The 13,031-nt window shown below is 41.9% G+C and overlaps 1 protein-coding gene across 1 annotated transcript in view; it reads right to left on the bottom strand.

The window, feature by feature from the left end:
- Positions 1–13,031, bottom strand: part of LOC124798082 (UDP-glycosyltransferase UGT5-like) — a 146,468-nt gene that overhangs the window by 48,165 nt on the left and 85,272 nt on the right. The window contains exon 3 of the mRNA XM_047261323.1: positions 12,441–12,692. Coding sequence (XP_047117279.1) covers positions 12,441–12,692 — 252 coding nt within the window. The remainder of the gene's footprint in view (positions 1–12,440; positions 12,693–13,031) is intronic.

Here is a 13,031-nt window from a genome sequence, read left to right as displayed (position 1 = left end):
GATAATCAGGCTCGTTAGCTGTGTGAATGACATTATGCGTCCTCTATTTCGCAGAATGTTTGTGGTGGACAGTATGTCTCTTACAAGTCAGGCTCCGAAAATTGAGAAAGTAGGTCAAGACACAGTACTGAGCGTCCTCGCATAAGGCGAACACTGTTTTGACCGGTAACTGGTACCATTGTGTGTTTCTTTCCGGTATAGTAGCTGATCCATTGCCAGCGGAGGCTGACTGATGGCGACACGTATAACCGTCGTCACGGTATATGCTGGGACACGAATACCACAAACACGTTTTTAGATTTTACTGTGGTGACCATAACAATACGGTGTCATGTATTTGTAACTCCAGTGTGAACGAACGCCAAGTTTAACATTTACATTTACCAACTGTGTGTGACACACAAATCAGACTGGCAGGCAGAGCTCGGAGCCTGGGAAACGCAATCTACCTAGGAAATGGTAATCCAGAATATTACTCAGCAAGCTTTGAAGCTTTGAGGTGGCAGCCCCATCACCAAGCTCAACCTGCGCAGCGCTCGTAACGTGGCCAGCGAATTCTTTACCTACTGGCTCACAGCAAGATTTGCCTCGCATAATGGATTCAGAGGAAACGGACATAGGCTATGGAACAGGAATTGACGAGATAGGAACAAGAAACACTGCTTCACATTTGGGACATGGAACGTTCGTAGTCTTAATAAACCAGCTGCAGCAGCGACTTTGATATCTGAACTAAAAACATACAAGACAGACATTGTAGCTCTACAGGGAGTTAGGTGGCTTTGAGAAGGGACACACACGGAGGATAATTGTGTCATTTTTTATGGGGGAGATGGAAAACATCATGAATTTGGTACTGGTTTGGCTGTTAAGATCAGGATTATTAATCGGGTTAATATTTAACAAAAGAATGTCTTACGTAACAATCAAACACCAGTGGTACGATATAACATTCATAAATGTCCATGCACCGACTGAAGATTCAACTGAGGACGAGAAAAATGAATAGGGGAAAGTAGGGGAAACGTGCGTACCTAAGCGGAACTCTTTTTCAAAAAATTTTGACTTCGTTAAATTAAGTTTATTTTATATCAAAACTTAGAGCAACTATTCCAGTATTTATAAAAAATTAAGATAACCCAAAATAATAAAAAATAAACACACCAAAAACAAAATTCCAAGACACTACCTAAGCGCACGGTTTCCTGAACGTCGGGGAAACGTGCGCATCGAGTGGGGTAATTGTGCGCATGTTAGAAGAATTGATACGCAGTAATACCTGGAGAGGAAAAAAAAAACATACAAGGTTTGTTCCAAAGATTATATTGAAAAGGCACATATTAGATTATCTTAAACATAAGTTTTAATCAAATTTTACAAAATTTAACATAGTTCTGGACTATTGGTTTTCAAATAAAATGCAAAGTCTTCTTTGATGTTAGGGGCCTACGGATTTAACAAGATAGATACGTCCTTCACTGCACATATCACATATAAAATCTTTAGCAGAATCATTTGCGGTACAAGCTGCATGGTACCATCTTCTACACAAAGTACATCTGTACCACAGTTCCCTGTCTGTACCGTGATCTCCACAAAGTCCGCAAATCTCGTCGTCGGCTCCTTGAAGTACGCCAGGGTCAAACAGCTCCATGTCGATATCATCGTCATTACACAGTGGAACTTCGTCAACATCTGAATCGTCTGATTCTTCTTCAATCATCTTCTTTTTGTTTACCTTCTTTTGTAAGTGTTTCTTGCCAAAAGTCTATCCTTTTTCTTGTTTTGAAGTCTCTTCTTATCCATACATTCTTTTGCATTAGGCTTAGGCCTTTTGCCAAGATTAAGCTTTCTAGCAACTTTTATGTTTTTATTGGCAGTTCCTTGCTCTTTCACCTTTTTTCCTTTTTCTTTTCTGTATCCAACTCAAGCTTTATTTTCATAGGTGTGCTAGTTAGTATTTCAGAGTGCTACTTTCCTCTGGGCTTTCTTGTTTTAACGTCAGTGGGCTTAGGCCTATCAGATTTCTTCTTTAGGTCAAAAATTGGTACATAAGTCATAAACTTCTTATGGCTTTCAGTAAAACCTCCCGTGGATGTTGAGGAAGTAGGGTCATCAAATAGCCCCACAGATGGAGTTGTAGCAGTCGATGTGGTCTTATGTGCTGCGGATGTTGAAGGACTGTCACAATCTGTGGCTGCTTCCACTCTTAGCTCGTCTAGTTTTCGAGCTGGGACAAAATCAAGTCCAGAAAACTTGTCGGGGTTGTATGGGTGAATCCCAGCTGCAAGGAAGCCAGATAAGGCATTTGACAATGTAGCAACTTTAAGAAAAGCATTCTTCACACGTTCAGCAACTTTGTACTCAGTTATTCTCTGGTGCCCAGTTCGTATCATGAAAAGGTCATATTCTCTAGAAAGAGCATTCTTCAAGGGCCAAAAAAGGTTAGGTCCAAGGGTTGTAGGCGGAGGGACGTGTGCGGTGGCAGAGAGACCATGTGGATGTGGTTTTCTTTACAAAACTTGTAAGTTTCTGTGGTGTCACCGCCAGACACCACACTTGCTAGGTGGTAGCCTTTAAATCGGCCGCGGTCCGTTAGTATACGTCGGACCCGCGTGTCGCCACTATCAGTGATTGCAGACCGAGCGCCGCCACACGGCAGGTCTAGAGAGACTTTCTAGCACTCGCCCCAGTTGTACAGCCGACGTTGCTAGGAATGGTTCACTGACAAATACGCTCTCATTTGCCGAGACGATAGTTAGCATAGCCTTCAGCTACGTCATTTGCTACGACCTAGCAAGGCGCCATTACCAGTTTATATTGAGATTGTTATGAATGTATCAACAAGAGCGATGTTCTCCAATTATGGATTAAAGTTAAGTATTACATCAACTACGTACTTTATTTGCTACTATTAATTCCCTTAACTGTTCCAGACCTCACGCCAGTCTGCGTGAGTTAAACGCGTGCCTTTCGGCTACCTCCGAGTGGCTTGGCTGTCTTGCCAAGTCACTACAGTTTCAATGGAAATGTGGCTGTTGTGGTTGTCCAGTATGAGGAGTACTGGTTCATCAGCTGTTGGGAGAGTATGTTTTTTAAAATGGAGAAGCCACTCATTGAATTGTTCTGTGTTGGTCCACCCATTGTTGGAACAACAGTAAATGGCCCCATCCGGTCCATTTTTCTGAAGATTTGCACTCATTCGTTTTCTTGGATAAATCATCATAGGAGGTATGAAATGACCTCCAGCTCTCATACAAACTCACCAGTGATGGTCCTGCCCCTCTCAGCAGAGCCGGCCGCGGTGGCCGTGCGGTTCTAGGTGCTTTAGTCCGGAACCGCGCGACTTCTACGGTCGCAGGTTCGAATCCTGCCTCTGGCATGGATGTGTGTAATGTCCTTAGGTTAGTTACGTTTAGGCCTAAGTAGTTCTAAGTTCTAGGGGACTGATGACCTCAGACGTTAAGTCCCGTAGTACTCAGACCCATTTGAACCATTTGAACCTCTCGGCGGAAGTTGCAGCGCCTACCCTCTTTGAACCTTTGGTAGCAAACACCTTATAACACTTCTTTTGTACAACGGTTATGCCAGTTTCATTTTGGTTGTACATTCTTGTGGGATCAATATTCAGATTTTCTTTTAAAGTTAGCAGATTGTCAAAAAATCGAGTAACTTCTTCCTTGCTGAAAGCATTGATTCTATTCACACTAGTATTTTCTGGCTGCCGCAGTCTGATGGTCGGGTGGCGCTTAAGAAAACTGTACATCCAATCTTTGCTGGCTAAGCCACTCTCTTTGTTGAAATTGTGGTTAATACTATTCTTCTCCATGTAGTCGTATGTCAATTTCCGCAAGGCTTTAGGTGTTAGTCCATAGAACAAGTTGCAAAGAAGAACGATATAATCAACCATTTCTTGCTCAAAACTTTCTGGAAAAATATACTTAAACCCCAAACTTGGCTGTGTTACCTCGTTGATGGGCTTCGCGAGGTATTTTCATATGGTTGATTCTGGTATTTTGGAGCTCCTACCGACTTCTCTGATTTTCCTCCCATCTGTTCTTACTGCATGTATTGCTTGTTTAAGCGTATCTACAGTATAACTGTACTGCTCTGATTTCCAGACGTACTTTCTCGGCATCTGAGAACAAAGAAAAAAAAAACGAACTGTTGGTGGCCTGCTGGTATTCCCATGAGGGGGAAACGTGCGCATCGGTGCGCAGCTTTGCACCATAGTGTCTTGGAAATAAATTTTGTCCACAATTTTCTTAAAACTAATTACAACCAAACAGGACTCACGTCAGAACATACCCATGACATACAGGCTTTCACTATATCACAAGTAAATTTAGTCAACGTAATAAACAGAGCCTCAACGTCTTAAATCCCGAGGACTGCAAATTAGATCATAACGTCACGTTTCACCATTTGCAAACTCACTGAACTCACGGCCCAGTGAGCAGACGAAAGTAGTTCGCTAACCTGCCGCTAGGTGTAGCACTGGTTACAAAGTTCAAGAAAGCTTTTCAATCAGAGAAACAGCGATGCGCATGTTTACCCGCTGCGCACGTTTCCCCTACTTTCCCCTACTGTGAAGGATTAGAGAGTACTCGCAAGTTCAAAATGGCTCTGAGCACTATGGGACTCAACTGCTGAGCTCATCAGTCCCCTAGAACTTAGAACTAGTTAAACCGAACTAACCTAAGGACATCACAAACATCCATGCCCGAGGCAGGATTCGAACCTGCGACCGTAGCGGTCTTGTGGTTCCAGACTGCAGTGCCTTTAACCACACGGCCACTGCGGCCGGCTACTCGCAAGTATTCCAACAAGAAATATGAGAATTATCTTAGGGGACTTTAATGGAAAAATAGGTAAAGAGTATATGTTCATCCCCACATAGCAAGCACTCGACCACAAACGAAAATGGATTAAAAATAATCAACTTTGCACTATCAAATTATATGAGAATTTGCTCGACGATGTTCCCTAACAAAGATATACACAAAGGTACATGGTGCTCTCCAGATGGCAAAACAGTAAATCAGATTGACCATGTTATGGCAGATCAACGTTTCACTTCATTTATAAGAGATGTCAGAACGTACAGAGGAGCAGAAATTGGCTCAGATCATTTCCTAGTGGTTGGAAAGATGAAAATCAAGATGATTTGGAATCAACAACCAAAAGCAACACCAAAACCTAATTTAGACATCGAACGACTGAAGGAACTGTCTGTTAAAACAGCCTATGTGATTGAAATAAATAACCGATTTACAGCATTGCAAGAAGCTGAAGAGGACAATAACGTCGAGAAGGCTTGGGGAAAGAATAAAGACTGTAGTAACACATGCAGCAGCAGAAACACTGGGCAAGAAAAAGAAAACGAAGAAACAGAAATGGTTCAACGAAAAGTGTCAGAGAGCAGTAGAAAGGAGGAAAGAAACCAGGATGCTGTGGCTGCGTAATAAGGAGAGTGAGGACAGGAGGGAGACTTTCAATGCGGTTAGAAGAGAAACAGCAAGAGTTCTACGAACAGAGAAAAGGAAATATCTAACTGGAGTCCTAGAATCTATAGAAGTGGAAAGCAGGAATGGAAACTGAAAGAAGTTGTTTCAGTATACAAAGAAAAGTAAGAGAGGTTATCTAAGTGAAGACCTATTCATAAAAGATAAAAATCAAAATATGCTAAGGCAGCTGGAAGGTATCCTAGAAAGATGGAAAGAGTAATTCTCAGAAATATTAAATTGCACTGATCCGCACATAACCTTCAATTACGCAATGTCTGAGAGTGACAGCATTAATAATGACGAATGTAGAATCACAGAACAGGAAGTGATCCATTCCATTCAAAAGCTCAAAAACAACAAGGCAGCAGGCGAGGACCAGATATCAGCAGAGATGTTAAAAGAGGGCGGAAGCAAACTACGCAAAGAAATTTATAAACTTATAACAATGATCTGGAAAACTGAAACACGGCCTGAAGACTGGAAAATTGCAATAATTTGTCCCATACACGAGAAAGGATACAGAATGGAGTGTGGAAATTACAGAGGAATCAGTTTGCTGAACATAACATACAAAATCCTGTCAATGACCATTAAAAACTTAAACGTTACACAGAAAACATTATTCAAGATTACTAGGCTGGATTTCGAACAAACCGTTCCACAACTGATAATTTGTTTACTATACGACAGATCTTTGAGAAATACTGGGAATTTAACAAAAACATCCATTGTCTCTTCATTGACTTCCAGCGAGCCTACGACAGCATCCACAGAAGTAGTCTCTACAACACATTACGAGAATTTAGTATACCCAGTAAAATCATTAGGATGATGCAACTGTGCATGGATGATATAGTGTTGCTGAGTGAAACTGAAGAAGAACTGAAGGACATGTACAGATCTCTGAGGCACAGTACCAGCAAAATCGGGCTTTTGATTAACCAAGAGAAAACTGAACTTATGGGAATAGGTCGAGTCATAAACCCAAATCCTTACTTTGAAATTGACCAACATTCTAAATTCAGAAAAGTTCTCCAGTTTAAATACCTTGGATCACGTTTCAACAGTAAAAATATCATAACAATGGATATAAATGAAAGAATAGCCTCAGGGCCAGTATGTCTGTACTCACTTCGCAACCCACTAAAAAGTAAAGCTTTGTCAATCACCACAAAGATGAAGATATACAACACTATTATCTGCCCCATAGTAGTGTACGGTTCACAAAGCTGGACGCTTACAAAGAATGAAAGAGAAAAACAGAATGTTTTCGAAAGAAAAGTAATGAGAAAAATCTGGGGAACTGTGTTGGAGAATGGCGCATGGAGAATTGGAAAGAACAATGAAATTTATCAGTTAATGAAGCAACCCACTATCATCCAGAAATTAGAAAGTGGGAGACTGCAATGGGCTTGACATGTGGCCAGAATGGAAAACAACAGAATCACCGAGAAAGCATTTGAAGGAGCTCCAGGCAACAAGACCATTGGGACGACCTCGTGAAAGTTGGAAAGATGACACAGAGAAGGACACGGCAGCATTAGGAATTTCCACAGGGTGGAGAGAGGCTGCGAGAGGTAGAAGGCGGTGGAAGCAGATCGTTGGTGCAGCGCGTGGTCTGCAGGGCCTGTGATCGCTGAGAAGATAGATCGATAGCAGTCAGTCGTCCTTTTTGCAAGTTTTATTCGACAAAACAAGGTTTCGGCTAATGCCTAGCGATTATAAATGCACTGTTTGATAATATCAAAGCATGTCAGTCCCCTGTTGGTTGGGCATCTGTCACAGTTCTTTCAAGACCTGAAAGAACTGTGACAGACGTCTGAACAACAGGGGACAGACATGCGTTGATACTATCAAACAGTGCATTGATAATCGCTAGGCATTAGCCGAAACCTTGATTTGTCGAAAAAAACTTGCAAAAAGAACGACTGATTGCTATGCTCTATCATTTGTAAACCATATCACTGTCGCTGAGTGCGCCCACGTTCCTAACGGATGGTAATCTGATAGGTACGTTAGTAGGTAGATGACACACGGTACAATGATCACCTCGGAAATTTTAGACTAATCAACAAAATGTTATGCGCTGCACGTGCGGGAGTGGAGATACTCGCTCTGAGCAGTTGGTATGCGCTTCAGTTGTTGTTATAAGGAGTAAGTTGTCTACATCACTAAGTAATGACTAAAAATTTATTTTCGACCGTCAGTAGATTACGTGGTGTCGTCTCCACATCTTACTCGATACAACCAGTACGTAAGGGACCTTCGACATCTTGGCCAAATACAGAGCTTCTTTTCCGAAATCGAAATATTTATAACTTTTGGGAAACGAAAGCAATACCGACGATTATGTCGGTATGTAATTAGTTCCGCCAAGTATAAATAAAGATTCCTCTGCCTGTACGATGGCTTCCTTTCACGCTTACTGACTGCGATAGAAACAGTCCATCGGCATGGGGGCAACAAGAAAGGAACGATGAAAAGAGAATACAAATGTACGCTAATCATTTCTTTTTGATCACTGCATTTGTGCCTACTTTAATTACTACAACTGCATACCCAAAAGACACTAAGGAAAGAATACATGGGTTTGTGAATGTTTGAAGAGAAGAACGAAATACTCCATATTAATTTACTCTCTAAAAACAAAACAAAAAAACTCTTTGAAAAATAAGTGTTGTGGGACAATGTTCAAAACAACTGAAAACACGTTCACTAAATAGAGATAAGAACATCTATGATTGGCATATCACCTAAAGTCGACTTACAATTTTAAAATGTTAGAAATAAGGAAATGAAGTAATACAGAATGCTACGCTTCCAACGTACGTTGTTGTTCTACATTGTTTAGCTCTGGTATTTACCGGGTCACAGAGAAAGCATCTTAGGTTCTGGAAGGAAAAGCCGTAATTGTAATTATCTGCACTACAACAGAAACAAGAAGGACAACTTAAGGAAAAATAATGTAAGCTCACAATCAACTTTGAACCAGATATTTCCTGTGACTTAGTATGGGCAGAGGTTATATTCGACAACCGGAATAAATTAATAACTGGCTCCTTTTACCGACTCCCTGTCTCAGATGAAACAGTTGCTGGACGGTTCAAAGAAAAGAAAACTTGAGTCTCATCACAAATAGGTACCCTACTCATACAGTTATAGTTGGCAGTTACTTCAATCTACCTTCCGCATGTCGACAAAAATACATTTTCATACCCTATTGTAAGCAGAAAACAACTTCCGTAATTGATCTAAATCCTTTTCTAAAATTATTTTTAACAATTAGTTGACGAGGCCATTGAAATTGTAAACGGTTACGAAAACACACTTGACCTCTTAGCCACAAATGATCCTGAGCATCACGACGGATTCAGGGATTAGTGAACACGCAGTCGTAGCGAGGCTCATTTCCGTAACAAAGAAAATCACCAAAAGCAAACGCGAAATATATCTATTTATAAAAGCAGCTAAAAATTCACGTGAAGTCTTTCTAAGAGATAGTCCCTAATCCTTCCAAACTATGTAAATGAAGAACATATGTGGCTTAAGTTCAAAGAAATGGTATCAACAGCACTCGAAATATTCATACCAAATAAATTAATAAGAGACGGCACTGATCGCCCATGGTACACAAAACACGACAGAAAGCTGTTGCAGGAGCACCGCAAAAGGCACGTATAATTTAGACTAACGCAAAATCTCCAAGATTTGTGAAGTTTTACTGAGGCTCGAAATTTGGTGCGGATTTCAATGCGAGATGCATTTAATAGTTTCCACAACGAAACCCGCTCTAGAAATGTGGCGGAAAATCCAAAGAGATTCTGGTCCCAAATTAAGTAAACCAGCGGAAGTACCTTTACTGCGCGACAGCGACGGTAATGTTAGTGATGACAGTGCCACTAAAGTGGAGTTAGTAAATGCATTTTCCGAAATTCCTTCACCAAAGAAGACGAAGTAAATATTCCAGAATTCGAAATGAGATCAGCTGCAAACATAATTTAGAAACAGATATCCCTGGTGTTGCAAAGCAACCGAAATTACACTGTCGGTGACAGAGGAAATGATCAAATATCTTTTCAAAAAGTTTCTAATGTATGAGAAAAGTAGGTCTAATACATTTGTTTCTGATGTTCTTTAGTAACAATTAATTTTCAGTAGTATGCTCCTTGCTTTTACTGACCTGTTTAAAGGTAATCAACAATTTTGTATGAAATTTTAATTTTTAAAAGACTATATCTAAATGTACTTAAGTAGATTTACATCTACTATAAATGTTTGCAGTTAAACTTAAATAAAAAATATTTGAGGTGCCAAAATTGTCAACCTTAGGATCAGATCAGTTTTGGGATGTCAGTTTTAGGTGCAATTCAAAGGTTCGGTTCCCATTTTCTTTTACAGAAGTCTATACTATCAGTATAACAAACCATGTTATTTTAGGTGATAGTTGCGATTCTGAAACTTCAGATAATTATTTTAGAGCTCACAATTGTTTAATAGTATGGCCATAATATTGGAAGGTAGAAAAAATTTATCTTAACGTGAGAACAATAGGGTTACTTTTGTGAGGCTTGAAACAGTTTTTAATTTTCACATTAAAGGCTGATTCGCATCACACTTTGCACAGGCTTTGGACCGTGAAAATGATAAATGACCATCTACCATTCTGGCGTGTGTAAAATCAGCCTAAACACGCTGAACTAATGTACACTCTATTTACAATTACAACTTAATCTTAGCTTCGATAATGCTGCTTCAGTGTTTGAATAATTTTATCTCAGTAATCTGGGAGGGCTCATTGGTCTTCATAGTTTTTAATACATTATTTTTAACGTATTTTAGTCCAGTTTCTGAATATGGGCAATGACTTTCAAGCAAGGCCTAATGTTGCCAGTCTTTCCATAATTCTTTACGATTCTCTCTATCCTGTCGTCCAGCTTCTAGTACTTCTTCTTCCTCTTCTTATCTTCAAGATTGATTTCCAATTTCAGGTACATGCAGTTTGTGAGCTCTGCTTCCTTTTTCAAGCACTCCACCAAACAATTGATTCTAGGGTGAGGGTTTCTAATAATACTGTTTATTTTGTTGTGCCACCCTTCAACAGCATTCGTCGTTCGGTGCCGTTTTCCGTAACAGTCCCACATTTCTATTGCGATATCCTCATTCTCTAGCCAGTTATCCACAAAGTAGTCAAAAATTGAGAGAACCTTCGGTTATCAGGAGCTTCTGCATGAATCTCAATCCATCCATTGCTTACGTCCTCTGATTTTACAGCTGCCAGCGCTGCACACATGCTGACGTGAAGTCTTAAATCCTCGTTCTAGCGGTACTCCTCAGTTAGACCGAGGACTCGAATTCTTCTCCATAAGCTCTTCTTCATATGGAAATAGAATCCATTTATTTCAGTTGTGGAAAAAACTTGACGATTGGCCGATATCGCAGCTGCCTCAAAGTCAACCTTCTTGTTTAGGACATCACTCAGCGACTGCCTGTTTTATCAGACGAAACAGACGAACGTATGTGTTTTTCTTCTTATCAGGGAGCAGTGCAGATACAGTAGGAAGAATGTTTGTTTCTTTAATCGGGCCTCCTAAGACTACGTGTATGGTGAAGGTCTGTACAAACTGCTTCCTGCATCTCTTAAATGTTCCATCCATAAAAAAATGGGAACATGTTTTTAAACTTTCTTTTCCTTTGCTTCGACTAAAAATCATTATTCTCACCTCTATTCTATCGTCTTCCAAAAGAAAACTACTGCCATCGCCCATTTTTAATAGATCTTCATGAAGATGAATTTCATAAGAGTTCTTAGGCTCTTGTCGGTTCCCCCGCTCTTGACTCCATCGACGACGCATGGTTCTCTTCGTAGATTCTGAATTAGGCATCACTGTAGCAAAGTCATAAACTTTATTATGTAGATTTCCCATTTCATCCGCGTATATCTCCGATAACTGTGTAGTTTCTCCTCGAGACCTTCTCTTCGCTCTTTCCACTTGCTTTCTCACTTTCAGAACTGCATCGTCAGGTGGTCCACAAAGATGTTCTAATACGCTCAACACTTCTCCGTTCCTCGAAAGCAGCTTTCCCTTCCAATGATCCGCTTTTCGGCGTAAGCACATCCGTGTAACAACACCTTCTTTAGATTCCCTCTGTTTAAGATACGCGTAACCTTTCTAATGAGCAGGACGCCTGCCCTTGTTCGTTGTAATAACTTCCATGCTGATGGTCACGTTAGGAACTTCGAAAGCAAACTGGGCGGGCGGGTGAGGAGGAGAAGGAGGGGTGGGAGGAGAGACAAGGGACCCGACCCTTCGGAGCAGGTAAAACAGTGGCAAGTGTCCGGCGTGGCAAATGTCCGGACACCCCACGAGCTGTCGTGTGCCCCCTCCAGTGGAATGTCTCCTACGACTGCAAGTACTCAGCCTCTTTCCCTGTTCTACTGTGTGTTAAATGGCTCTGAGCACTATGGGACTTAACATCTATGGTCATCAGTCCCCTAGAACTCAGAACTACTTAAACCTAACTAACCTAAGGACAGCACACAACACCCAGCCATCACGAGGCAGAGAAAATCCCTGACCCCGCCGGGAATCGAACCCAGGAACCCGGGCGTGGGAAGCGAGAACGCTACCGCACGACCACGAGATGCGTACTGTGTGTTACGGCCTTGGATTACTGTGTACACTGGATTTGCTTGCACTTGTGTTCCACTGCAATGCATTGGTGTTAAGTAAACGATTTCTACCTTGCTGTTGTTGTGTCATTCATTCTCTGTGTCGTTCCGGAGCCCCTACGAGCCTCGTATATTCGACCGAGCAGTCTCGCTACGTACACTGCGAGTAGCGGGACTCCGGAGCTACGGGTCCGCCCCGCCTCTGGGCCACTCTGCCGCTCCCCTCCCCCCCAGTGAGGAGCAGTGCCCGGAGCTGTACGCACCCTGTCGTGGGCCCAGGGCATGGCCATGCTGGAGATGATGCCGACCAGCGGCGCGCCGAACTTGTGGGCCAGCGCGGCCAGGCAGTCGGCGTAGAAGACCTCGGCGACGACCAGGTCGTAGTGGTCTCGGGAGTGTGCCAGCCGCCGCACCTCGGGGTGTTGGTGGGCGTCGAAGCACATGGCCAGCACCTGCTGCCAGTCGCTCCACATGCCCGTCATGCCCTGGATGTCCAGCACCAGCTCCATGGTGACCTGCACACAGCAAACCGCTGGGCTCAGAACGTGATTGTATCCTCAGAGACCTCAGATGTCACCCGACATTTAATTAATGTACGAGGGGCGTTTGAAAAGTCCGTGCACAGACAGAAAGATGGCACTACCCGCGTGAATCGAGATCAAGTTTACTTAGTAGCATCTTTGGAAAGAAAGCACACCAAGTTTCAGGCATATTGATCTATTTCTTTGTGTTTGGCATTCGTGTGAATCAAGGAAGTCGAGTGATGGTCAAAAAATGTACGAAGAAGAATTTCTTGTGGTGATTAAACATTACTTTATGAAAGGCAAAACGCGTCAGGAGACTAAAGAGAAGCT

This window comes from Schistocerca piceifrons, chromosome 5, assembly GCF_021461385.2.
Source record: "Schistocerca piceifrons isolate TAMUIC-IGC-003096 chromosome 5, iqSchPice1.1, whole genome shotgun sequence".
NCBI lineage: Eukaryota > Metazoa > Arthropoda > Insecta > Orthoptera > Acrididae > Schistocerca > Schistocerca piceifrons.
This window is presented reverse-complemented; position numbering and strand designations above follow the sequence as displayed.